Consider the following 27,986-nt stretch of genomic DNA (forward strand, 5'->3'; position numbering starts at 1 on the left):
AATAACGCGACAATTATTTTATTGCTTGTTAACGCAGGTTTTATAAATTATTTAAAAATTAATTTATTTGGTAAAAGTCTGCTGCTGACTGCTGCGCAACTGGAAAAGAAAAGAATGGGTGGATAAACAAACCTGGAGAAGGGCATAGACATATATACTTGAAAAGTTGACCACACGCAAGTTAACACAGAAACACGAAAGCTAAACTCCCGGCTCCCGATAAGCTAACTCATTTTAACGTGCTAGCTATCGCTAGCTAGCATGGGGAGTTGCCATTAACTAGCGAGCTACAAACGTCAGCCAACAATGAAAAAATCAAAAGAGATATGGCAGAAACAACGTCATAACCAGTCTGGGCCTCGTTTCCCGAACGCGCACTTAGCCTAAAAAGCACTTGAAATCGCTCGTAAGAGGATTCCTACGTTGCAGACGGGTTTCCCAACGCCACACTTAGCTTAAGTGTATCTTTCGCTGAGAAGAATTCTACGTGTGGTCAGGACCAGTAGTAACTTCACACTTAGCGATTTAATCCACCAGGGGCGTCGTTCGACCGTCGTTTGGAAGAAAGGGGAATTAAAAAAAAAAAAAAACATGGCTACTTGAAGCGAGGAATATTTTACATTAATAAAGCTATCTACACAACTTTGTAATGTGTGTAATGGCAATACATATTTGACTCCACATAGGTACAGGTTACACTGAAGTATTATTGTGATGCATGTTTCCTTTTCATTAAGAAATGTGTTAATGGTAGCCTTTTTGGAGAGTTACCAACAAATAAAGTTTGAGATTATGTAGTGGATGCAGTTGAATATACTGTAGATGTCAACGTTGCTGTCTAAACTATACACTAAATGTCATAAAGAAAGACATTATTTAAAATGAAGTTATGGTTGAAATAGGATCACTTCTTTATTGTAAGGGTAAGTGTAGGGTAAGAATGGTCATGCAGTTGGACTCAAATGTAGGTTAAGTTTATTGAATGTATGTAGCCTACTGTACTGTATGACTTCGATGATGCTAGCTTTGACAGCCCACTCTCAGACAGATCGTAATAAATGTCCTTACAATGGGAACACAGTTTAAATAGGCTACTCTGCTGGAGATGGCGTTACTATCCCCGCCCCGAATTCAGTGCACATTGCACGTTCGATGCACGCATAGGCTAGCTAATTTCACAGCAATTAACGTAAACAGGTTAACCTGACGTAAACAGCTCCTAAGAGCTACTTAAGAACTCGTGCACGTTGCGCTCGTGCACCTGACTTTAAGTTGATGGTTGGGAAACGCACGTTAATAGAAAGTGTTACTTAGTGTACGATGTCGCGAAAATCCACGTAGGCCGTTAAGATACGTCGTTATCGGGAAACGAGGCCCTGGTTAGTTACATTAGAGGGAAACCAGCCATCAAGTACATTGAATTGTATTGTCAACACAACTTTTTGGTGCTTCACCACACTCTAAACATTAATGCCCTGGCAGTGTCAATAAGCTTTAGTGTTGTATTTGTTTTGATAACATTGTTAAAGTTGAGAATTACACAAGGTATTTTATTAAACTGCTACTATATAAAAATGCTGATGTTAAATGTTGTGGCACTTTTGTTCATATGGCAGAACATTTCAAATAAAAGTGCGCTATACACTACTTTTGAATTTTATGATTGAATTTTGTGTATAGAAATGCGATTAATCGTGATTAATCAGAGAAATAATGCGATTAATCGAGATTCAAATTTTGAATCGTTGCCCAGCCCTACTAATTTCCCATACTTTCTCAATACCCGACTCTGCCCTCAGACACACCCTAGACCCTCTTCACCCATCCAGACACCCCAACATCCCCCACCCCCAAATTCAGCTACCCCCCCAGACTCTCTCTACCCCTTCCAGACTAATTCACCCCCCACCCCAAACACACACACACACACACACACACCAGTCAGCCCAGACACACTCATACCCCCTCCTCTTGGTACTGAATATATTATCCTAATGATGGGGGCCCCCAGTGTGTAAATAGGCTCCGTCTGACCTGCTGTCTTGTCTGAGACGGGGAACCCTCTGCAGTTAGAACCCAGACACCTTAATCGCACAGACATTATGGGACTTTAAATCATTTGGAAACATTCAGGAAGCTCTCTGAAGCAAATACCTCAGCGGGTGTGACACCTCATAGAGGACAGAGAGTGACTTTAGTGAGATGTATATGCAGTACGTAATAGTTGTGTGTCCCTTCCTTATCAACATCTCTGTCTTTTGATAGTGAGGGAAAAAATGTTCACATCTTTACAAAATACAATATATCTGGTTCCAAAATGGCTAGTCAATAACCATTTAATTTAGCATTTTGTTACACTGCAAAATATATGCAGACTCATTTGGAAGTGGAACATGGAATAATTTGTGCTGTGCATGCTGTGTGTGTTTAATTGTGTCCGTGTCTTTATTGTCCCTGAGGTGATATTAATAGTGTCCCATAGGAATCGCTTTCCTCTCCTCACACCAACCGGAAGAAGGGTCACTGAAAGGACCCAAATTATGTGTGTGTGTGTGTGTGTGTGTGTGTGTGTGTGTGTGGTGTGTGTGTGTGTGTGTGTGTGTGTGTGTGTGTGTGTGTGTGTGAGTGTGAGTGTGTGTGTGTGTGTGTGTGTGTGTGAGTGTGTGTGTGTGCGCGTCTGGCTGGACACAGACTGTGAGGCCATCTCCGGGGTGACGAGGATTCATACATTGTGTTTTTGCAACAGAAAGAGAGAGAGAGAGACTGTGTGTTCTTCTGTCTGTGTTTGCTGACCTGTTTAAGACACAAAGGTCATCTCTTGGGCAGTACAGGCTTATTCTGTGTGTGAATGTGTGTGTGTGTGTGTGTGTGTTTGTGTGTGTGTGTGTGTGTGTGTGCGCATGTGTTTGTGTGCGTGTCTGTGTGTTTGTCTCGAGTTTCCTTGTTTAGAAACCATTTAAAAACCTTGTGTTTGCTGTTCCACTTTAAAATGCAGATTCAATGTACGTCAGGTAGTGTGAGCTTTCAGATACAAAAATGCAAGTTTCCCATTTAGGAGTTTATTCCAACATTTCATAAATTTAGGGTCCACATTCATGTAAATGTGATCTTTACTCCACTGTAATTCTTTTGACATGAAAAACATTGCTACAAAAATGACACGTTGGACACAATTGACAAACATGACCAATGAATGAATGACATCACCACAGTGACAGACATGACCAGCGAATGAATGACATCAAAACAGTGACAGAGTAAACATGACCAATGAATGAATGACATCTGCATCCAGAATGTCCTTCCTCATTCATCTGTCTGAGTACTCTTAGGAGAAAATCATTTTAAAGATGGAATAGAAGTGTGGTTGAATGTTTTGAATGTTTATGTCCTGACATGTACTAGGGCTGTTGAAATCAAGACTGACTAAACAGGCTATATATATATATATAGGCTATGCATCAGTGCCCTCAAGCACATATAATTATGAAATACATTTAGACATTTCCAAGCATTTCTGAAATCCATACTTTTTGTTTATAATGCTCCTTGATCCCAGATGGACACTGTGAGACATGTTAAAGTGGGACATACCTGAAGTATTTATCTTGAGTCTTTCTCTTCAGATTTCAGATGGCCCACTGAGAGAGTGCCGACAGCCCTGAAGATGCACAGAGGTTTACATCTGGGCCAGAGATGCCCAAGCACCGAAGTTTGGAGTCATTAAAAGACTAATGCCATCAAACAACCATCTCACATTACTAGAACAAAACACGGTGGACTCCACCTGCTTATATGAAGAAGGCCAGACGTGCACACAAACCTGCCTTTGTGGACTGAACTCCTCCTGGCGATATTTGCATTGGCCACACACTTTGTGGATCCATTAAACTATCTACTATGTGCAGTTTCACCAATTTCCTCTGTGTCTGATCCCAACTCTGAGGAGTGTGTCCTATATCGAGTGTGCCCTGAAATGGCCTGCTCAGCATTGAGGTAATCACCTGTTCATCAGCACACCACTCCAGGAGCACAGAGAAGGAAGGGTAAGTCTGGAGAAGGTAAGTCACCAACCTACTACAGGTCTCATGAAGTAACAGACCATCAGGCAATCAGGAAATCAGAAATCTGACCAAACAATTGACATATGTAAAGATATATAGTCAAATTGACATATGTAAAGATATACAGTTGAATTAACATATAAAGCTATATAGTTGAATTGACACATTTGTAGCTAGTTGATTTTTTTTATAAAAATAAAAATCCTATGCCCAAAACCACATAATGATAAGGATTTAGGCACAATATATTCAAGCGATATTTGGATCTTTCACACCTTTCGTGTATTCTTTTAGTCTGTTTACGGGCTATATGTATGTCTATATGCCTTTATTCGTTTAGTTACGGTCTATATGTATTTCTATATGCTTTCTGTACTCTTTCTCAAAGTAATTATATGACACTGTAACTGATATTAAATGATGAACACATTCATATTATTTCACTGGCACTGATGATCTTCTATTGAAGGATTTGGCTGCTGTTTCTAAATGGCGTGGATCTGTGTTGTTTTCTCAATAAAGTTACACAAAATGGAACCTTATGGCTGGATGGTTGTTTTCTTGGGTATGGTGGGAAAAATACTTTAAGAGACTCATTATTGGCTCTACAATGAGAGTGCTTGTATGTGAGTGTGTGCGTGTGTGTGTGTGTGTGGCCCACACAGGAGCTGTGCAGTGGGCCATGCATTCTTCCCAATGCCAAGTTACACACACTCCGGTAACTGCTATTTTAAGGTTAGCATGTATAATCTCATTAGTCTGCAACTGTTAGCACTAGCAGTATAACAAATGCAGTCAATTTAGCTGGAGTGAATTAAAAGCCTCAAGCTCACCGATAAATGCGTAAACAAGAACAACGGCGGTGTGGCCTATTGCCAACAGTTTCAGAACAGTTATGTGTTAGGCTACAATAAAGATTGACACGCGCATCTCCTGCGAAATATTTAGTCAGATATGGAGTGGGCGAGCACTTTTCCGTAATGTTCCTTACTCTTTCGATAAATATGTGAAAATAAATATAGCATGGTTGAAACAAATCTGACCACAGTCACAATCATTCTTTTATAATTTAATTTAAGCTGTGCAGATAGCTAAATCGCTGATTAAAATTTCCTTGACGTTTAATTGAACACAACCGTCCAAAAAAGCAGAGTTTAACGAAAAACAAACGATTTCATAGTCTACTAATTATCTAACGATATTCTAAGATAATCTAAAGATGTTCATTATCATAAAAACGTCATCCTGGCTGGAGGTTTAACTATTTAAGAGATTATATTCGTCTCTACTGAGATTGTAAATAATGAGGCTAAAAAGAGCTAATTTTTTTTAAGACGTATTTTATTGCTGATTCAATATAGGCCTAACGTTTCTGTGAAAACCTGCTTACATCTTATGCACAAGCCTGCGTACGAATGAAAGGAGGATACGCTTACACATTGATCTCTTTAAAACATTAACATTTTGCAACTCTAAAATTCTGTCTTGTATGAACATACTAACACAGCTTCATTAATTCAGATTCATTTTTAAAGTGTAGGCCTATCTGTCTCCTGGTGGTGAGTGGGTGACCGCTGGTGGTGAGTGGGTGAATTTTGGTTTTGCCGCACTGGGACATCATTCTCAGATTATAGCCTATACTTTAATTCAGGTTGTTTATTCACCTACAACATTTGATATTAGGCCGGTTCAATAGCAGTCATAATGTAGGCCTTTCATAATTTCATTAGCCTACTTTAGGCTACTTTATTTAAGCCTACATGGTCTATAACAGAGTAGGCTTATCAGAATGACATTTTTTTCCCCCAGTTTTTTTTTTTTTATCGTTGGCAACTAGTTTTGTTAGCTGTTTTGCACCCTGGCGATACAGGCTAATTCATAACTCACACTGGAATGGTCTCAATAGGTTTATTAAATAAAGCCTTATTGCAATTTGATAGGATATAGGATCGAATACTTTTATTTTAAAACAATGTCACATAGCAAGTTTATCCCGGTTTTCAAAATTGTAGCAAAATAAAAGTTTATAGCCTGTTTCCGAATTCAATACTTGGACTGAACCCGACGCATAGCCCACGATGGACTTAATTCTCTCCATACAGACAATTATCCATAATCACCCGTTTAACTAGTTTCATGAACTGTTTATCTCACCGTCAAAACCATATACATATATAGCTTACTGTATATATAGACATATACTGTATATCTATAGTCAAAACGTCCTCGGGAGAAACCTCCACTCCCATCCAAGGTCCTTGGCGACCTCACTTCCTGTGTACTTTGTTGGCGACATCCAACATCCCTGTGAGAGAACGCGAGTAGAGCGCGGTGGTTGATGATGGTCCAGCGTCACTCTACCCTTGCATGTGTCTATAGAATGGCATGAGGCGTGTGATTGCAATTACTCTAATCAGACAAACGGATCCATTATTGTCTTTAACCCCTTTTAACAAAATTGATTTAAAAAAAAAAATACCCTCAGTAGTATCTGCTTTTTCATCCATCCAATTGTAAAAAAAAAAAAAAAAAAAAAAAGCAAGATATAGCCTGTGCTGCTTGTGTTGCATCTGAGGGAAACATTGAGACACAACATGTAACCTACCCATCTGGGCCTAGTTTCCCGATAACGACGTATCTTAACGGCCTACGTGGATTTTGGCGACATCATAGACTCATCATTGCCGTAAGTGCGGCGTCGGGAAACCGCTCTGCAATATCCCTCTTACGACCGATTTCAAGTCCTTTTTAGCGTTCGGGAAACTGGGCCCTGAACACTAAGGACCATTTCACTTAGCATGCTTGAAAAGCCTCACACAAAACCTCTCTCAGTAGCCTTACTAAGATAGCCTACTAGAAATCTTCCATTTCCAAAATCTCAAAGGTCACTAGATGGAAACACAGTTGAAGTGTCTCTGTGTACAAGAGCATTGTGCTCACTCCTTTAGTGTGCCTGCACTAAATCATCTCCCAACCCATTTGAATACATGCAAATCAGCCTTCTCCCCACCTGGCATCAGTCCAGGTACCTATGGCAACGGCGTTCACAATCACCTCTCTCCAACCCCAGCAGCTCTGACAACCATCCCCCACCTCTATACACCCCCCACCCCCCCATGTCTCTCTCTCTCTGTTAAAGAGATTATATTCGTATATTCTCTCTCCTTGATTGACTAATCTGAGAAGTTATTACCTCTTTGCTTTAATTTAGTCCATTAGAAATAAAAATCAAAGATCAAGAAAAATAACAGCGGAACAGAGGAATGAAACGATGACGTCACGTGTCACGGTCAAGTTTATCATACAGGCTGAAGTAGTAGTGCTGTCAAACCAAACGTCTATTCAGGTCTGTTCTACAACGCTATCTAGTGGCCACTCTAGCTGTCTCATCTTTTGTTTGGACGGAATCAATACACGGCATCACAAAGACTGTTTCTACTCTTCCCAATTTATCGGGTCAAATAAATGTTAACTCCTTGATATGCCGCTGACAGTTTCTGAAATTCTTGAGATAATTTGAATCACCACATTTCACTTTTGCTGATCTAGTAGCTGTTTGAAGAGCTAGTCTAATAAACCCAATGTGTGTTCTATGTGAGGACTGGGCTTGACTGTAAAGTTCTAACTTATAATTGAAAAAGACCTGAAAGTATTAATCAAAAAAAATAATCTTTTTACCATTCCTTCAAATCGCTATCATGGGAAGTAAAAGAACGTGTTCATTTTTGACAAGACATATAGTGTACCTTTAAGAGAAAAATCGCCGCCAGTTATACCTTACACACTATTGTCCAAAGATATTGCCTTTAATTATAAGAATACTATGTCAATGACGACTGGAGTTCTTGTGGTTTCATGAATGCCATTGGGAGGTCACAATTCATAACTGAGAGTGGTGCTGAACTGTTGCTTTGATTGTGGCGCCATCTTGTGGTGTCTACTTTCATAGTCCCATTTCATAGGCTAAACACAATTAATCAAGATGCAATTTTAAATTAAACACCTACTTTATTGAGGTCACGAAGAGCTACACAAATCATTTGTAATATGAATAATTTGAATATACATTCTCTTGGCACAAATCCTTAAAAATTTACAAAACAGCTTTAATGCATCAAAAAGATTGAGAAACTCTGATAAATGTTGCTTAGATAAGTACAAACTGTCAACAGCAAGAAAATGGGTTATTTTCAGAAGTCATGCACAAACCACTGAACTAGTAATATATCGTGTCAGTTTGATGTACCAATGCTTATTTAATGTTCCTTTCTTCGTGTGATACATTATTTTATTCTGATTAAAATACATTAGACATTCTTTATTAAATTAGTTTTATTTCCCAAAAATTAAAATACGGGTCACTTCAGAAAGCCTTCCAAAAACCTTTTGCAAACAAATAGCAACATGTGCTTTGGCATAGCTTGATTGTCAACTCAGTTTTACTACTGTAGTTTTCAATCAATGTGCTTAGATATCTGAAGAAGCGGAAACCCAGTGAACACCTAATGAACAGATTGGATCAGTCCCAGTTTAGGGCCGTCAGATTGGTCTGAAATTCCATGAATTAGCAGGATTTAATATTGATGATCACACTCCACATTATATCACTCCTGTTACGGGTAAAAACAATGTAGACAGCATTGTAAATAGACATTATCACAATATACTTACTACATTAAAAGCTTGTATAGTAGTTTCAGCTACACTCAGTTAGTAATGACAGGTAATGCAGTAAGTACACAACTGTATCAGCTGTTTCCATGGCACCCACAAGCACTATATGCTGTAGCAGGAGATGTGTTATGCTTAGCTCCTACTTCTGCTGATGTTTAATGATCCTCCAGGGACTACAGGTAGGGCCATCTCAGCCAAATCCAACATTGAACAATCGACGACCATACCTGACTGTCAGTTTAGGGGAGCGCTCTCAGACATGTGCAATACTTCATGATCAATAACTAAGGATATCCATTAATGCTGTTGTGTAAAACCCTTCACATAGTAGACAGACAGTCAACTTACTCCCTCTTCCAGAAAGACCAAGACCAAGGCTAAAGCATGCAGTAGGCTTTGTGGCAGCCAGAGTCCTCATGATGCCGTCTCTGCTGAGGGGAGACTGCTCCTGCTCCTGGTACTCTTTAGAGCACATGACGCCCATCACATCACGTGTCACTCAGCACTTCCCACAATGCACAGCTGGTGCAGCAGCAGATAATCCACCCTATTCTGCAATCACAAGTTATACTCAGACAACTAGAGTACATTCTCAAAGTCATTGCCCAAAGGAGATGCAGAAAGCTGCTGAATCTCAATAGGGGATATACAGACAGATCTGTGAACGGAACTTTTATATTTAGAGTGTATGCGCTCCCCTAAACTATAGGTTTATAAACTCAATTTCGTGTCCATGCTTTAGCAGAAGTGCTTGTCTGATTAGATGTAAGCCGGTGGCCAGACAAACTGCCAGGCAGAGATATGCTATGCTTCCAGTCGGACCTCGCTTCACAGATACCCCCCCCCCCCCCCCACACACACACACAAACTCACACTCACTCTTCCCCAACAAGACCAGTCAACACTCTGAGAGAAGGACAACATCCACGCAGACAAGACCAGTCAATACTCTGAGAGATAAAGAGAAGGACAACATCCACAGGGGAACTTCAAATGTACCTCAGTACACTTCCATACTTTGCATTTAGTGAATAGTACATTTGTACTATTGCTATTGCAGGCACTTAGAAGGGGGGTCCAGGAAACAGCTGGACTACATGGCAGTCAAACAGAGCACTAGTGCAACACAATCAAATCACACAAAGGCCTAGCATGTGTGTGTGTGTGTGTGTGTGTGTGATCACTTGTGTTTGTGACTGCATTTCTGTCTAGAAAGACATAATACAGCAGCTCATTTGAAACGCAGGCAAGAACACACACATATAAACATGTACACAAATTCATAGACCAAAAAGAGTGGCAGTGTTTTACTGTGCAGAGTGTGTTGGTCTGGAGGTGTCAGCAGCTCTGTAATCCTTAGTAGAACACATGCACTCTCACTCACTTGGGTGAGCACGCACAGGCGCACACACACACACACACACACACACACACACACACACAAACAAACGAACACACACAAACGAACACACACAAACGAACACGCACACAAAGCAAATCTAGTTCCTTAAGCAACCCCACACCTGCTCTAAGTACAGAAAAGGCATGTCAAACAAACTTGCATGTGGGTGTGCGCGCGCACACACACACACACACACACACACACACACGCTTGTGTGCTCGTCCACATTCTACAGCATCAATTCAACAAACTGCAATATGTCTCATTAAAAGCATATGTTATCTATACATTTGTTAAACACTATGGTGAATGTGTCTCTGTGCTCATGTGGAAACATTCTACTATTGTGTACCAGCTTTCCCTTTGGTAATTATTTAGAAAAGAAAAGAACCAAAAACAACAAAATCAATCAAAGAACTACATCATCCTCACGATCACCACTGCTTTGAAAAGAAACTCCAACAACACTTAACTCACCAAAAAAGAACTGGTGTGTTGCAAATAACTTGAGTGTGCACATGTGTTGATGTGTTTAAGTGTGTGCGTGTGTGTTTGTATGCATATGGACTTATGTGTGTGTGTGTTTGTGTGTGTGTGTCAGGTTGAGCCCATCCACATTTAACACCTGAAGGAAAAAAAGAAACACAAGACATGACTGCCAACAGAATTACTGAAAGGAGACTGAAATCCTCTGTGGCAAATGTTCAGCGACCCGTGTGAGAGGTGGGAGAGGAGGTGGTGAGGGGGACCTGGAGGTGGTCAGAGGTGAAGAGGGCACTGCTGGGGTGCGGATGGAGACTCAAATGACACACGTATTGCACTTGGTGGACAAGACTGCAGTACACACGGTCTGCTGGGGAGAACCGCTGTGCAAATAGACATACATTCACGTTTAGCCTAGCTTAGCCTCTTTTTTTCACACACACACACACACACACACACACACACACACACACACACACACACACACACACACACACAATTCCTCTGTACCTGGCCACCTTGGCGCTTACACACAGCTCTCCATGTCCCTGAGTTTCTTCTCTCATCCACTCCCTCTCTCTGTCTGTCCATCTTGTTCTCCCTCTCTCTGTTCTTCTCTACCGTGGAGCGTAGCCCAACTTCCGTAACAGGATCTGCATGAAGTCAAAGGTGGTGAAGCTGATCCCCACTGCGATGGGGCCCTTGACCCAGTTCATGCTCAGGCCCTTGTAGAGGCCCCGCACCAGGCCCTCCTCCGAGATGATGTCACGCATGGTGCCCGTGATGGTGCCGTACGTGTGGCCGGTCACGCCCGCCGTCTGCATACGCCTCCGCACTACGTCCAGCGGGTAGGAGGCGGACTGGCCAATCAGACCTGCACACGCCCCGAACGCCAGCCGCTCGTAGGAGTAGGGATGAGGACGACCTGTGCGCTCTGTGGGAGAGACAGTAGAGCTCTAGTAACCCTTAATGGACTGTTTTGAGAGCTGTAGGGGCATAAAGTTACAAATAGAGTAGAGCTCTAGTAACCCTTAATGGACTGTTTTGAGAGCTGTACTGGCAAGAAGCAAACACACACATGAATTCAGACACACATCCAATCCAAGTGGGTGTACCTCCATGGAGCTTCTTGAGGGTTTCGTAGGTGAAGAAGCTGAGTCCTGCATAGGGCACCACACCTAGTATGGTGGGAGAGAAGCCACGGTAAATAGTCTTCAGCCCCTCCTCACGAGAGATCCGCACAAACACGTGCATGATGTTGCTATACCTGGGAAGGACACACAGGCACAAACACACACTGGATGACCTACAGGGATTGGATTAAGGGACGAGAGCATCTTCAAATCCATCTACATTTTAATGTTCATGAATGTACACTGTCCCTCCTGATCAAATAAATACATTGATTGATTGATTGATTGATTGATGGGCACACTTACATCTCTTTGGGTGTGACGGCCATTCTGGCACGCACCATGTCCAGGGGGTATGTGAGTGACACAGCAGTGGTGCCAGCCAGAGAGCCTGCTAAGAGCCGTGGCACCGGAGGCAAGGTCCTGGGGAGGAAACCACCACAATTAGGAGACAAGTACGGACGCACTCTCTTACTGTCAATATGGTGCTCACAATGTCTAAATCAACACCATCAGATCATTTGAAGAAAAGAGAAAAAGCAATGAATGAATGGGGGAGTAAATAGAACAAATGGATGAAGAAAATCTTAATGATGGAGTCAATTATACAGTGGGGAAAATAAGTATTTGAACCCCTTGCGATTTCACAAGTTTGGCCGCTTGCAAAAAAATGTGTGATCTATAATTGTAATGGTGGGTGTATATTAACAGTGAGAAACAGAATATCAACAAAAAAATCCAGAAAAATGCATGTTATAACATTTATGACTTTATTTGCATTTGATGCAAAAAATAAGTATTGGCGGGATGGCGGGTGGACAAACAAAAAAACTATTTCTGACAAACTCCAAGCATTGATTATGCAAGAATAGGCCGCCATCAGTCAGGATGTGGCCCAGAAGTTAATTGACAGCATGCCAGGGCGGATTGCAGAGGTCTTGAAAAAGAAGGGTCAAAACTGCACATATTGACTTTTTGCATTAACTTCATGTAATTGCCAATAAAAGCCAGTGACACTTATTAAATATTTTTAATTATACTTCAGCCTTCCATAGTAACATCTGACAAAAATATCTAAAGACACTGAAGCAGCAAACTTTGTGAAAATGCATATTTGTGTCACTCAAAACTTTTGGCCACGACTGTATTCAAGGGTTTATGCTCTACGTGAAGTGTGTGAAAAAGATTTGCCTCTACGTTACTTTGAATCTCGCTAGTTAAATCGCCAGTCATACATGTGCATGGGTCTATGATAAACGCTCACTTTTCTTGCACAGCTCGTGCACTTTGAAAATACTGAGAAGATCTATAAACTATCGAAATAGTGCTTCTTTAGTTACTACGTATTGACCATCATTAAGAGAAAAAGCATACATCAAATAGTGAGAAACTGGCAGTCAGTGTGTTTTTCATTAATAGTTCCTTTTCAAGTATGTGCATTAAGAAACCTTGAACAGTGCAATTGCCTATGCTCTGATGCTATTGTAGCATTCTTGTGTTATCAAAGTAAAATTCAAAATTAAAACAAATATTTTTGTGTATGCGACAAGACTTTTGTCCAAACCCAATCTGACCTGTCTGTCCTTATTACATGATAAAACTCAATTAATGATACACAACTTTATGTTGGTATAACAAGCATAATCTAGAGGCCTTTGCCTTTCATATGAGCCATTTCTGATTCCAATTGATCAACTACAAGTCAAGTTATTATCTGTTGTTCCTACAACTTGGATAAGTGACATGACTTTTGTCAGGCATTGTATATATCATATATATGTTATTCCATTGCACATTATACTGAGTCATTATATTTATAAAACTTTGAATTAACGGTTATCATCAATGCGAATGTTTCATCGCGGAGTGATTTATTTTTAGCTGTGAAAAGTCCCGTAACTGTAGGTATGTTGAAGAATAACCTATAGCATGGAACGTCTCTTGTCCAATCAGAAACAGCTAAATTACGCGCTAGAACCCAATTGTTTTATAATGTATTATATATATGCTCTGCTATTTATATTACAGTTCAACTATTGAGATGTGTATGTATATATTGAGATGTGTATATTTTTACTGCTATAGAAATATTTAGCTTTTTTTTGTAATGTTGATTTGTGAAATAACTGTGTATTGCCAATTGCACTGTTCAAGGTTTCTTAATGCACATACTTGAAAAGGAACTATTAAACTATGAAAAACACACTGACTGCCAGTTTCTCACTATTTGATGTATGCTCTTTCTCTTAATGATGGTCAATACGTAGTAACTAAAGAAGCACTATTTCGATAGTTTATAGATCTTCTCAGTATTTTCAAAGTGCACGAGCTGTGCAAGAAAAGTGAGCGTTTATCATAGACCCATGCACATGTATGACTGGCGATTTAACTAGCGAGATTCAAAGTAACGTAGAGGCAAATCTTTTTCACACACTTCACGTAGAGCATAAACCCTTGAATACTCCATGAAATTGGTTGCGAAATGTAAAAGGTTATCGTGATTTTTATCCAGATAAACCGCAGCTCCTGGCAACTTGCGCTTGTTTGACACGTTTGACAGACCTCTGACGTCAGAGAGCTCCTCTATCAATATGGCGGCGACGCATTTCGCCGAGGCAACGGGCTGAAGCAGTGGAGGCGGCGTCTACCTATCTGATGTCTATGGCTTCATCCCTGCGGCTGTCACCCTACTGAACTCTGCTCCACGGGGATAGCCCCCCCCCACCCCTTCACACACCTCCCCCTGTGCCTGTTGTTCCCCCCTCCAGCAACTGAACATTTGCACTATACTTCACTTCACCCCCCCCCCACCCTGGCTTGACTGCCACACCCTCCTCTAGCCACTAAACATTTGCACTATACTTAACTTCACCACCCCCCCTCTACATTAATTGTACTTTTCTACCTCATTCACTTGATTTCACTTGTTACCACCAGTATACTTACACCTGCACTTTATATACTTATTATATAATCTACCTCAATTGCTGCTAGTCTCAATTCTATTTAAATTACAATTCTGTGTCATATTCTATCATATCATATTTATTCACTTATTCCACTTACATTTGCACATACTCTGCACTTTTATTGCTATTTTGCACTTCTGGTTGGATGCTAAACTGCATTTCATTGTCTCAGTACTTGTACTCTGTGCAATGACAATAAAGTTGAATCTAATCTAATATAATCTAATATTGTCCTATTGAGTGATATAATGCATTGCATTGTATGGTATGGACTTTATGGCATTTTCTTGAAATTCTTTGGGTATATTCTCCTGATAACACAACAGCTAAATCAGATATGAGGTCCTTATCAATGTTGTTGGGATGTATTGTGGATCACTGTGTCATGGAAAGTGATGCTGAGTTACACTGCTATTATTTACTTTATTTATATTATTTTATATATTATTGATTGACTGCCCTACTCTTCCATGTGGAGAATAACTTGCATCATAGTACATGGGTTGAGGTGGCACTCACTTGCCCTGGCATTGATAGTAGCCACCCAGCAGCCTCTTGTACTGTTCATGGGCACAGAACTGGATGGCAGCGTAGGGGATGACACGGACCATGGTGGCAGAGTTTCCTCGCCACAAGCTAAGGAAGCCATCCTTCAGGTATGTGCGGTAGATCAGCCGGTAGGCCTCCTGGATACACACACACACACACACACACACACACACACACACACACACACACACACACACACACACACACACACACACACACACACACACACACACACACACACACACACACACACACACACACACACACACACACACAAAGATAACAGATAGGAATATTCAAAAAACAGAGACAACTAGAATGGCACCCCACATGTTTGTCACTCATACCTTTGCCACAGGAAGATGCTGTATCTCGCAACATTAGCTAAAGTAAAACTAAATTTGTAAGGCACATCGTATTTTGCAATATTAGCAAAAGTAAAACTAAATTCATGCCAGAAATGTCTGCGTAATCCTGCTAACAAACAAACAAACCAACCAACAAAAGGACACAGTGGGGAAAAGGAATCTCCTTGGTGGAGGTAAATATACAAGCACACTCATGAAAGCACACACCCAGACACTAGAGGAACATTTCCTTGATTCAGAGCTTGGCAGCAAACAAGATCAGCTGCCAGATAAAGTCGGAGTGTATTTTTTCTGTCTTGTCACTGAACACTGCCCAAACATATTGAGGGTCACACACATTCAAATGTACACACACCTATCAGCTCACCTTGGCAGAGAATCTCTTTGAAGACACTGTAAAAACAAAACAAGAGTAAAAATGTTGTTATACCTGCGCTACTTCAAAAAGGTCAATGACCAACACAATTATCATTTTTTTCAGCTAAATGTTTGTATGTTTGTGAGTGTGTTTCTCATTGCCTTGAAAGATTATCTTGGTTCTGTCCAAAGGGGCTACCGCTGTTTTGGCCACAGCACCAGCAAAGGCTCCTGACAGGAGGGAGTTGATGATGGTGCGACCCTGTTTAAAACCCTAAACACACATGCAAATACACACAAAATACGCAGAAACACACAAAGAAAGAAAGAAAGAAACACATTAATCCTCGGTATCCAAGGCCGCAGAAAAACAAAATCACATTAAAGCATAATTTGCCCTAACGCAGGAAATAGCACATTATTTGACTACAGGCCATTCGAGTAAACCCCAATCTAACAGCACATTCGACTATACCCAATCTAACAGCACATTCGACTATACCCAATCTAACAGCACATTCAACTATACCCCAATTTAACAGCACATTTGTGGCCCTTTATTTCCAATCTCCCTCACTCACCATAGGGTAGCACTCATGGGAACTCAGGTAAAGGTAAGGAAAACTGCACCTTCTTCATGAATAACTACCATCCACACCACAATAAGGTCATGGGCACTCATTGTCAAATCACTAATGTTGGGTTTAGATGGGATCAAGCATGGCCCCTCATCTGTTAAGCTGCTTTCATGCATACTAGACCACAGGAGAAACAGCCCTGTAAACACACAGGAATGACCATGGCCTCATTACCGTCCCCAGTCCTAGCCTTATTCTGCTGTGTTCATAGCGCCTAAGCATCATAAGCATCATAGCGCCTGAGCGCCTAAGCATCCGAGCAATCACACATTCTGTGTTGTGTCAAGTTCAACACCTCTGCTGGTGTATACTTGGGCCGATATTCATTTATCATAGTAAGCTGATGCATGATTATGAGTTAATTTGCAACAGGTAATCTACATATTTTACACCACCATGGAATAATCATTGTTTCACAAACTTAAAAGCAGAAAGAAATCTGTGTTGATTTTCTTTTTATGTCTTTTTTTTTTTGTATAAAGGCCTATAGTTTTCTCTACCTCTTCATGCCCAAAAGACCTACCTACCTACCTAATTCCATTGCTGACAACCAGTTATGATTGGCTGAAGCAAAGTTTGAGATTTATTTGATTTCCAGAAGTTCATTCAAAGTTAAACAGTAAGTCATCCTCAAGCTTTTCCATGAGACTGTATGGGAAAAGAGTGTGATCGCTCTCCATCAGAGATCATACTCTTTCCCTCCCATTCTTCAGATAACATATACTATTAAGTGAGATGTTATATTATGGTAGTCAGATCTGACAGCCTGCAGGCCCCTGCATACTGGTGCGAGTGTTGCCTTCCAAATGTATGTGTGAGGGCTGAGAGGAGAGAGGGAGAAACCTGTGTGAGAGTTGTGTTCTGTCATCTGCATTAAGTGCTTATGTGTTGTCTGCACTGGCTGATGTTTGTGCTGGAGTAGATTATTAAGCTTGGCTTACACAAGGCTGGCAGTACACAGGAGGGTATCTCCTGTGTGTGTGTGTGTGTGTGTGTGTGTGTGTGTGTGTGTGTGTGTGTAGGGTGGGGATAGATAGATAAATGTCTTTCAGTTTGGGCTAGGGCTGAGCTACCAGGTGTTAACCATTTCAGACACCCCACCAAAGTAGCAAGAGCAGGAGATGTGCACTGATAGAGATTCTGCACTGTTGCTACATTTCAGTGTTCCCTCTGTGATGCCTCTAGGCAGTCGCCACATCCTACACATAGACCCGATCGCATTCCCTCAAAGGTGGGTTCAAGAGTGCAGGTTCATAAGGGCTGAGGACGGATGTGAGGTAAGAACACTTGTATAACTACACCTCAACAGCTGCTGCTCCTCCTCCTCCTCTCTACCCCTGAGTCTCTCAGAACAAACTCGCAGACACAAAAACAGAAAGAAATCAAGCAACCTGCAATGCTCTGCACCTCCAGGGAAAGAGAGAATGGAGGTGGAGCACTGGATCTATATTTCTCTGACAAATGGGTTGAAATGGGGAGGAAAGAATGTTTTGCACAAACAGAAGGATTTGTGTAATGAAGCCCTGTAACACAAGGCAGCCGGAGGGTGGCCGGTTCGATCCCTGACCAGTAGGAAAAATGTGGGCGGGGGAAGTGGTAGAGCACTGCTCTCCCATGCCCACATCCACAGCTGAGGCGCGCTTGAGCAAGGCTCCTAACCCCAATCACGGTTCCCCGGGCGCTCAAAAGCAGCTCACTGCTCCGGGTTAGTGTGCTTCACTGTGTGCTTCACTGTGTGTATCACTCCCCTAGATGGGTCAAATGCAGAGATAAAATTCAGAGTGTGTGTGTGTCACTATCTCTGCCGTAAACAGTCACTAGTCACTAGGGCTCATTTCCATCATTCCATCGTAACCAAAAAATGTAAATAAATAAATCAAATGTGCCTGGGTGGAAAGTAGGTGAAGAACAGTCTATATGTAGATCCTTTAAAGAACAGTCTATAAATTATTGGTAATTATAGCATCACCAGATGTACGTGTACAGAAACAGGTGACCTACATAGTAATGTCAGCCTTTCCTATGAATTTGAGTTATTCTCAGCATCAGGAACTCCGTATGACAGGAGAGCTTGTCATCACAAGGCTTCAGGAAGATAAGAGATCCATGAGAGTTAAGAGTCTACCAACATATGTGAGTGTCAATTTGACCCATAACATAATGGATGTATTTTTTTTTTAGCATAGTAGGAGGGTTAAATAAATGAATGAATGAAAGTGAATTCAAAAGTGATAATGAATCTCATTCATTCATTCAATTAATTCTAGAAGGAACACATACTTGGCATTCTGAACATAATGCCTTTGATATACATAAAACGTTCCCTGAACAGTTATAATAAATTGGACATCAGCTACCAGCTGAAATTACAAAGTGCATTTTATTCAGGTTTGACACTGTACCCACATTAATGTCATTGTCATTTAGGATGACAACTCTATGAATGGATCATCAACCGAAAAGATTGACCAACTATGTTCTTGCTGGAAAGAGAAGATTTGAAGAATCTTCAGTACACTTCAACTGATGCCAAAAGTGTTAAGTCATCCTCAGACTGTGCTATCACAGGCCATCAGATGACTGTAAATGGCCACCTACTGTTTCTCCAGACAATGGAGGCTCTTGGTGTGTCATGCAGACACCACTCAGGTTACATTAAGGTGTGGGGACATGACGATGATCGTGAAACAGTGGAAATGGACAATACACCCTCAAAAAGAGCAGAATTACTCTTTGCCAATTTGGAAAAGCCCTTCAGTCCAGCACTCAACAGCAAGTCACAGCAGGGACATGTCCTTCTGCTCAGTGACCTCAGTCAGTGGTCTGACTGGTCTGTCAGCTCTTGGTACAGATAAAAGATAAGTGAGCATAATGACAGGAAATCTGATATCACAGATACATTTCCACATACGAACAGATCTGTCAGATTGTCAGATTGAGTCCTGCTTTCCCGGATTTTAAAAAGTCACCTTTTTCTTGAATACAGATTTACTGGAAATGTATCTGGAATAGATTTGCAGTAAATCTGTATTCAAGAAAAAGGTGAGTTTTTAAAATCTGTGAAAGCAGGACTCAATCTGACAAATTGACAAACTGACAGTCATGCATGGTGTCTGGATAATGAAGCATCATATTTGTAATGAGTTAATCTATATAAATCCCACGGCTTCTGACAAAGTGAGTGTCTGTTAAGGAAGTGAAATACCCCAATAAAGCGTGCACTGCATGATTCCTCATTGTTCATATTCCTTAATTGAAGTCTTACCTCTGATTGGCTGCTGGTGGCGGAGGGCAGGGGCAGCACCTCACTCTGTCTCAGTGCCGCCGGGCGCTCCTGAACCCCAGTCCCCATGCCCCCTCCCTGCCGCTCATGCACACCCACACTTAAGGTGGCACGCGGGCATCCGCCTCAGGGTGGGCACACGATGGCCGCTGCTCAGAGGAACACATGCAAAAATAAATAAATAAATAAGATCATAAAAAAAGACACAATGCAAACAATCCCCTTATACACTATTTCAGAGACTATGGTGAAATTGGACAAGGGCAACACATCATACAGTAATATGGAAAGACACAGCATACAGCAATATGGAAAGACACATCATACAGCAATATGGAAAGACACATCATACAGCAATATGGAAAGACACAGCATACAGCAGCAATATGGAAAGACACAAGGCATCCTACAGCAATATGGAAAGACACAGCATACAGCAATATGGAAAAACACAGCTAGTTCAAAAGTTCAAGTGATCTGGCCCACAGTTAAGAACATTTTGCAGGTCCTTTGCTGTCATACACACACGGAAAGGACTTTCCAAATGCATGCAAGCTAAATCAATCACGCTTTGTCTCAGATGTTCTCATGCTGTGTGACTCTGGGTGTGTGTGTGTGTGCGTGCTGCGACACCATGGGAGGTGGACTGGCTATTTATAGGGGAGAGGTGAAGAAGCGAGTAGCAGCAGTTGTCCCTCTAGGTCATCACTAGGGACCGGGTCATATTCCCTTTGACTGAGATCAGCTGAGGGAACAGCAGCCCCATTCAGTGTCCATCTTCAACAGTTTTCCTGAATTCCTTTGTCATCTGATACCCTGACACACACACACACACACCCATATATACACACACACACACACACACACACACACACTCTCACTCTCTCAAACCTAAACAAGCTTTCCTATAACCTAGACTGACTAACTTGACTGTTGATGCTATCCAACTCCTTGAGTGTTTTCAATTCTGGCAAAAGCTTGATGATATTAGAGCTAAACAGTCGATCAAATCACACCCCTCCCTTAGTGCTCTTATAAGATCAAACATGATAATCCAGATCACAAGGAACACAAATTCATATGTAAGACTGTCTGTAGTAAATACTCCCTATTGGAAGAACCATATATTGTATTTGGCTAATATGACAGCATAATATGGCTAATATGGCTAAAATGATACCACAGGAAGTGGAAGCAAGTAGATTACTAGCATTAAACTAAAAGCATAGCTATATTTAACCTATGAGTTCATTCACTGATGTGATGACCACACAACTACGATACAAACCTTTTAAAATAGGATTTATCTTAAGTGTAACTGTACATGGCTAGCATCCTAAATCCAAATGTATGTATGGGATGTATTGCCAGTATCTGTAAGTCAACCTTACATTCTCTGATATTTGTGGCGTTTGCGGTAGAGAGATTAACTGTACTTGGCTAGCTTTACAAGTCCCTTGTGTTACGTTACACGCCATGTGCAGGGCTATTGCCAGTGTTACTAAACTTTTCATTCATCATATCGCAGTGAAATGGGTTTGTTGAAATTCATTATGCTGGCATGCATATTGTTTAATTTTTTTTTTATATATAAATTATTTAATTTTCCTGCACCGATGCAGAATCTTTCACGTCAGTATCACAATGCATCAATGCAACAATGATCCCTGCAGCCCCCCCCCCCCCCCCCAGTCAGTTTCCCATTTCATTTACGGAGCCATTTAAGGAGTTTTGCTCCCTTTTTTGGTGCGCACACAGACACATACAAGACAGTGAGGAGCACTTTGCTGTATTTGACAAAAAGTGTATCATATTAGAATTGCAGACCACACCATTGATCCTATGTTAGTAATCTGAGCTGCAACTGTTGGAGACCAATCAAAAGAGACTGAAAGACAAAGGAGATGTTTCCACTGATCAGATTGGAACAGTCAGCTGTCTTGGATCACTAGTCAGGGAGTCTCTTGGTGTCACCCGACTCCCTGCATTGAACCAGTCACTTCTTAAGAACTCATACTCAGGGTCATTTGAGAGGACAGCAAAAAACTAAAAAAATAGCCTTCATGGAAAACTACAAGATTAACTACTAAATATTCTAAATCATTACCCATTAGACAGACCCAGATCTGGAAGGTTAAAAGAATAAAACTAGGCTAAGCCAAACATAGATACTGTACTTTCCAAGCAAAAAGTTCTGACTAAAGTTTTGACTAGACTTCTGCTTTGCTACTTTCTTTCCTTTTCATCCTTCTTCAGCAAACAGATAGACTATAATGGTGACCAGCCAGTATACTGCCAATGTGTAGCCTATTCTAAATGTTTCTGCGGAGTGACCCTTGCTCCACTCCCATGCCCAACACTTGCTGGCTATATAAGTCACAGTGCCAGAGCACTGCTCTGTGATACACCCTGTCAACAAACACTTCTGATGAGCAACTTGCCCTCTACGTGAAGGGTGTTTCAGACAAAGTAGGTCAACAAGGTTGTTATTGTTTCCTTCTCACTGGGCATAACAGTGGTTAAATATCTTTGCTTGTGTGTGTGTGTGTGTGTGTGTGTGTGTGTGTGTGTGTGTGTGTGTGTTCTGCATATCGATGACTATCGACTCCAAAATGAACTGATGTGCACTTGAGGGAAGATGTTAGTGAGGGTGTTCAGGGAGATGGCAGTCTTTATTGCTGAGAAGGCAGAAACAAATAAAAACACAGGTGAACAGACTGCAACACTGTCTAGATCAAACGGGCAGGATAACCAGGGCTGTTAACTCTATTAATTGTTAACGGACGGACAGGAAAATCTCTAAAAGCCCTGGGAGAGGAGAGAGGTTTCTTTTCAGACATGCGAAGCAGTGGAGAGAGAAAAGGACAGATAGCTGGGCAGTGAACAAACACAGGAGGGTCGTGTTGGCAACTTGCGTTGTCAAGGCAACTGAGGTTGGCATCCTTGTGGGCTGTGCCAGACTGTGGAAAATCCTTTCAGTTTTACCCCTCTAATGCTCTCTCCTATCTGCTCCATATACACCCTTCCTCTCCTTCAGCCTGCACTGAGGTCCATAGTGCTGTTGCTGTCCTCTCTACGGATTCCCTGTTTTGTCTTATGTTCCCTTTTCCCCATCCATCTTGAATCTCCCATCCCTGATTTCTACCAAACTCCTTCATTATCTTGTTCAAAGGCTACTTCCCTTCACTTATTCCTCTGTCATCCATTTAGTGCAGCAGCCTTTTCCATTCTCCCCTCTTACCCACTGAAGCTTAAAGAATCATACAACTGTCATAATCAATGTCACTTTCCTCGTCACCAATTTCAGAAACCATTACTCTTCAGGAAAAGTTGTTCAACACACTACTACCCCTCTTCCCTCCCACCACACACACACACACACACACACACACACACACACACACACACACACACACACACACACACACACACACATAAATTACGTTCTATGTTTAAGTAACTCACTGAGTTATACAATTCAGATATGTGATATAAACATACAACAACGTGCGTTGTATCAACTATAGTTTATTATAGTGAAAACTGCAATGGAAAACTGAAGTCTGTAAACAATTAAAAAAGAATCTACCGCACACCATTCCCCTGGCTTCAGGAATGGCTGTAATAGAGGCAAATGCAGTACTTAACCACCCACACCTGTCGTAATACCTGCACAGTCTTCTAACCACTTCCTTTAAATGCGCCATTCATTCTCTATTGTTCATATCCAACCGCAAGAAATAAATAATTACAGTGCATGAAATGCCCTGTATTGTTATTCCTAGGCTTCTTCTTCTTCTTATTCTTGTTACCTTTTTCTGTGATTAATTCAGCCCGAACCGCTTAACGTAGAAACTTCATTCAAACGTTGTCGCATAGGTCTTGTAAAGGACACTTATGCTATGTATTTTTCACTTTTTTAAACTTTATACTTTTTAAGATATTAAAGAAAAACGAATATAAATTTCTCCCATTGACTTACATTGGGCCATTATGACATCATAATAGGGTCTTTAAACTGGCTTGCACCTGTGCTTTACTGACACCTGCGCCAAATCCAAGGAACCTCTTCTCTCTCTGTCCCTCTCAATTTAACTGTAACTAGGAACATTAAGACACCATCCATTCTCAATTTTTTTTCTCTCCATCTCTCCATCTTTCTCTCTGTCAACTTTCTCTCACACTCAATCTCTCTTCTTCACTCCATTTGTATCTCCTTTTTTCAATATTTTCACTCTCTCTTTATCTCTTCATCCAGAGCCACTCTTGTTCACTCTTCTTTCCTTCTTCCACTCTTCTTTCCTTTCTTATTTTCTTCTTCCATTTTTCTTTCCTTCTTCCACTCTTCTTGCCTTTCTTTTTTCCTTCATCCACTCTTCTTTCCTTCTTCCACTTTTCTTTCCTTTCTTCACTCTTCTTTCCTTCTTACACTCTTCTTTCCTTCTTTCACTCTTCTTTCCTTGCTTCACTCTTCTTTCTTTTCTTATTTCCTTCTTCCACTCTTCTTTCCTTCCTTCACTCTTCTTTCCTTTCTTCTTTCATTATTTCACTCTTCTTTCTTTTCTTCTTTCCTTCTTCCACTCTTCTTTCCTTTCTTCACTCTTCTTTCTTTTCTTCTTTCCTTCTTTCACTCTTCTTTCCTTCTTCCACTCTTCTCTCCTTTCTTCACTCTTCTTTCATTTTGTCTTTCCTTCTTCCACTTTTCTTTCCTTTCTTCTTTCCTTCTTTCACTCTTCTTTCTTTTCTTCTTCCTTTCTTAACCTTTGCATTTCATGCACTGGTATTTCCTTCAGGAAATGCATTTTCTAGTTTAAGCTATAAGTTAATAATTATTAACATAATGTGCGCTTACTGAGCTTCTGCTCGAACCTTACTTTAATATGTTGTAGGAAAAAGGTCTACGTGGTTAAGTTGTAAAATATGCCATGTCATGTCTCGAAACGAAAAAGATTCACTGGCCAGCCGAGAGTCAGGTGCGCCATAAATGTGTTCACCCTATACCGGGTTTTTACTGTCAACACATATCAACTATCCAAAACTGAAGATAGACAAAAAAAAGGCGTTAAAATAATGCACGTTCACATGCCTCTGAGACAGGGCCAATGACAAAACTGCAAAGCATCGTTAAAATTCACAGAGAAACTGACAGCTTTCAGCTTCAACGCTGTCAGTTTGATGTTGGCTTGCTAATGTTAGCTAGACAGCCTTCACTGAAGCTATCCAGCTTGTCAACATTGACGTTAATATAGCCTTTGGATACACTTACCTCACCAGGAATTTGATAGCACTCGTGGGTCCTTTAGAAGTTTCGCTTCTAAGTCCGTCCTGAATTTAGATTACAACCTAGTGCAATTCGGCCAGTTATAAAACCGGAGTGCTCCAACTGAGTTGAGTTGTTAGCTTATTTTACCTAAGCCACTACGATAGCTAGCAGGTTAGCAAGCTAGCTGCCAGATTGCTATCTAACGACTCTTTAGTTACGACTCACAATGCAAAGTTTCGTTTACTATTCTATTAATATAAAATTTTGTATAACGGTCTATTGCCAACTTTACTTGATCCACGGGGGACTGTCAAACTCAGTTTTCCCCTTCCATTGCTCCAACTGTGACTTTGAGGGGCTGACACCCTTCCATGCTGTTTAGTATCTGCTGTGACACAAGACGTAAGCAAAGCCGAGTTTAAAAGGGCGAGTTTGGTGGACTTGTGGGAAATGTAGTGCAACGGGAGGCAACACAGGATAGGTGCATTTGAGGGGCGTGAAGAGGATCTTAGGATACAGTCTCTTTTACACATTTACACATACTCTCACTGTTGATGTCATGGAATTTCACTAATCCTTTGCTAATGTTATCTGTTAGTTATATGTAGTGTGGTTAATTCATGAGCTGTGTTTCAAACAGCTTTTGCCATCACTGTGTTTTTCATAGGGTTATTAAAGGCACCCAGTGCAACTTTATATAAACATTCAATGAAAAATAAACATTCAATTTCTAGTCTTTTTTACACATAGTAAGTTTCAATAACTCCATACCATAATAACATATCGACCTTCAAGGAGCAAAGATGAGACGTCGTTGTGTGGTGAGAACTGATAGAAAATCGTGAACAACAACTACTTCTTTGCCTTTAGCCAGCTACTATAACAGACAAGCCTGTTGACATTTTCAGACAACAGTGAAGCTTGCTTCATTTGCGCATGCATCACAAATAAGCCCAAACGCTGTATCCGGCGTGGTGCTGTAGTTTTTCTAAGGTTAATAGTGGTTGCAAGAGCATGTAAAAAACAACTACACAGTTTGCGAGGCCAAAAAGAACGTTAATCTTGCGAGAAAAATATTACCATGGCTACAAAATGGGTTTGCATTAGCGTCGTTAATAACACGTTTATCTGACAGCACTTTTTTAATACATGTGCTCAATTGAAATACACTATTTTTGTACTTAGTATATTAAAGTGTAACTTACGGTGTACGTTGTACCCTGGCTCTTATCTTGGCTCTCAGGAAAAGATTGACAGAGGCAGCGACAAGTTGTGCCTCATTTCAGATTGTGCAATCCCTCACAAAGTGGGTTGAGCGCATGCGTAGAACCAAGGGCTAGGGCTGACTGCACACGTCACTACAGTTGCGTGCCCTGGCGGGGCGTGTTGCGTTTATGTATGCAAATCCAAATTTAAGAATCCTCTACCTCAATCCGCACAGCTGAGAACACTTCGGCTGTGTAAGAACCCATTTTCAGGTGTACATTAATAAGGTGGAGATCTTTTCTTACGTTGAACTTCCGAAGTCCGAAAACACAAGAAGACACTTAAAAAAACAAATCGAAAAATAATCACCATAAGTGTGAAGACAGATCACGAGTAGGAGTATAAAATTCAGTCAGTGCCATTTTAATATTCTAGTTATTAAAGAAATCAAGGCCTGGGATGATTAACACGGTGTAACTTGGTTTCCATTGTACCGACAGGCGAAGGGAGTGGGCCGGTTAGAGATGGTGGTAGGACAGTGTTTTGGGCCATCGGCCCACCGGGGATTCCCCCGGTATTCCCGATGGCCAGTCCGCCCTCGCCGTAAAGTCATCTGCATGCTGGTATGCGCATTCTTTGAGCACTCTTCCTGGAATGGCATCTGGTCCCTCTGCCTTCATTGTGTTCACCTGAGGATGTGTCTTACCTCCTCTGCTGTTACCATGGCAGTGTGCTCTGTGCAAGCAGGTGGGGGAGCAGCTCCATTATCTAGCCCAGATGTCTCGAAGCGGGCATAGAAGTGGTTGAGCTCCTCTGCTAAGGAGGCATTGATGTTTGTCAGTGGGTTGCGGCTTCCCCTGTAGTTGGTGATCTGTTGTATGCCTTGCCACACTTGTGTTGGGTCTCTGTTGGTGAAGTGACCCTCAATCTTCTCCTTGTACATGGCTTTGGCCTGCTTGATGCCTTTTTTCAAGTTGTGCCTGGCTATGCTGTACTGTACCTACCAAGTTTATTTGGAGTTGCTGTTGCTGCCTGCCTCTTTAGTTCATATCAAGGGAACTAATTGAATGTGTGTGTGCGTGTGTCTGTGCGTGCATGTCTGTGTGTACAGGTGTCAAACCCCCGTATCGGGGTGGAGTCGTTGCTGGTGACAGTCATCAGTAAAGCATCAGCCCAGCAGAAGGCAGGGAGAGCCAGAGGCTGGCCGGGGAAGTGCTTTAGACCAGGGTTTCCAATCCAATGGGCCGCGAAGCACCATCCACTGGGCCGAGAAAATGTTTCAGGTTTTTTTTTTTTTCACACAAATTTTCCAAGAAGAACTGTTTTTTATTTGAGAACAATATTTCTTTTTTGCTGTCAAAAATAACGTTAAACTGTGAGATTTTTGTGGCCGAAATGAATGCGATAAAATATTTTAACCCAGTTAACTTTGTTTACTTCCGGTGTGCGTTGACCCCTGTAACGAAACCGCCGCGTGCCTGCAGTCACAGTGTTAGATAAATAGATAGATAGATAGATAGATGGATACTTTATTGATCCCGAGGGAAATTAAGGTCAGTAGCTTATACACTTAACTTAACTCACAAACATACATACA

The 27,986-nt window shown here is 41.2% G+C and overlaps 1 protein-coding gene across 1 annotated transcript; it reads right to left on the reverse strand.

Annotated features, from left to right (window-relative positions):
- Positions 1-11,071: 11,071 nt before the first annotated feature.
- On the reverse strand, positions 11,072-25,555 carry slc25a42 (solute carrier family 25 member 42). The gene is made up of 8 exons (XM_080836517.1): positions 25,187-25,555; positions 19,903-20,069; positions 16,162-16,273; positions 16,010-16,035; positions 15,245-15,411; positions 12,063-12,179; positions 11,739-11,890; positions 11,072-11,557 (listed from the first exon to the last, which is right to left on the reverse strand). Exons 2-8 carry the CDS (start codon positions 19,987-19,989, stop codon positions 11,241-11,243), a joined length of 978 nt encoding a protein of 325 aa, XP_080692643.1. The 5' UTR covers positions 19,990-20,069; positions 25,187-25,555; the 3' UTR covers positions 11,072-11,240.
- Positions 25,556-27,986: the final 2,431 nt, after the last annotated feature.

Source organism: Sprattus sprattus, assembly GCF_963457725.1.
Source record: "Sprattus sprattus genome assembly, chromosome: 4".
Lineage (NCBI taxonomy): Eukaryota > Metazoa > Chordata > Actinopteri > Clupeiformes > Clupeidae > Sprattus > Sprattus sprattus.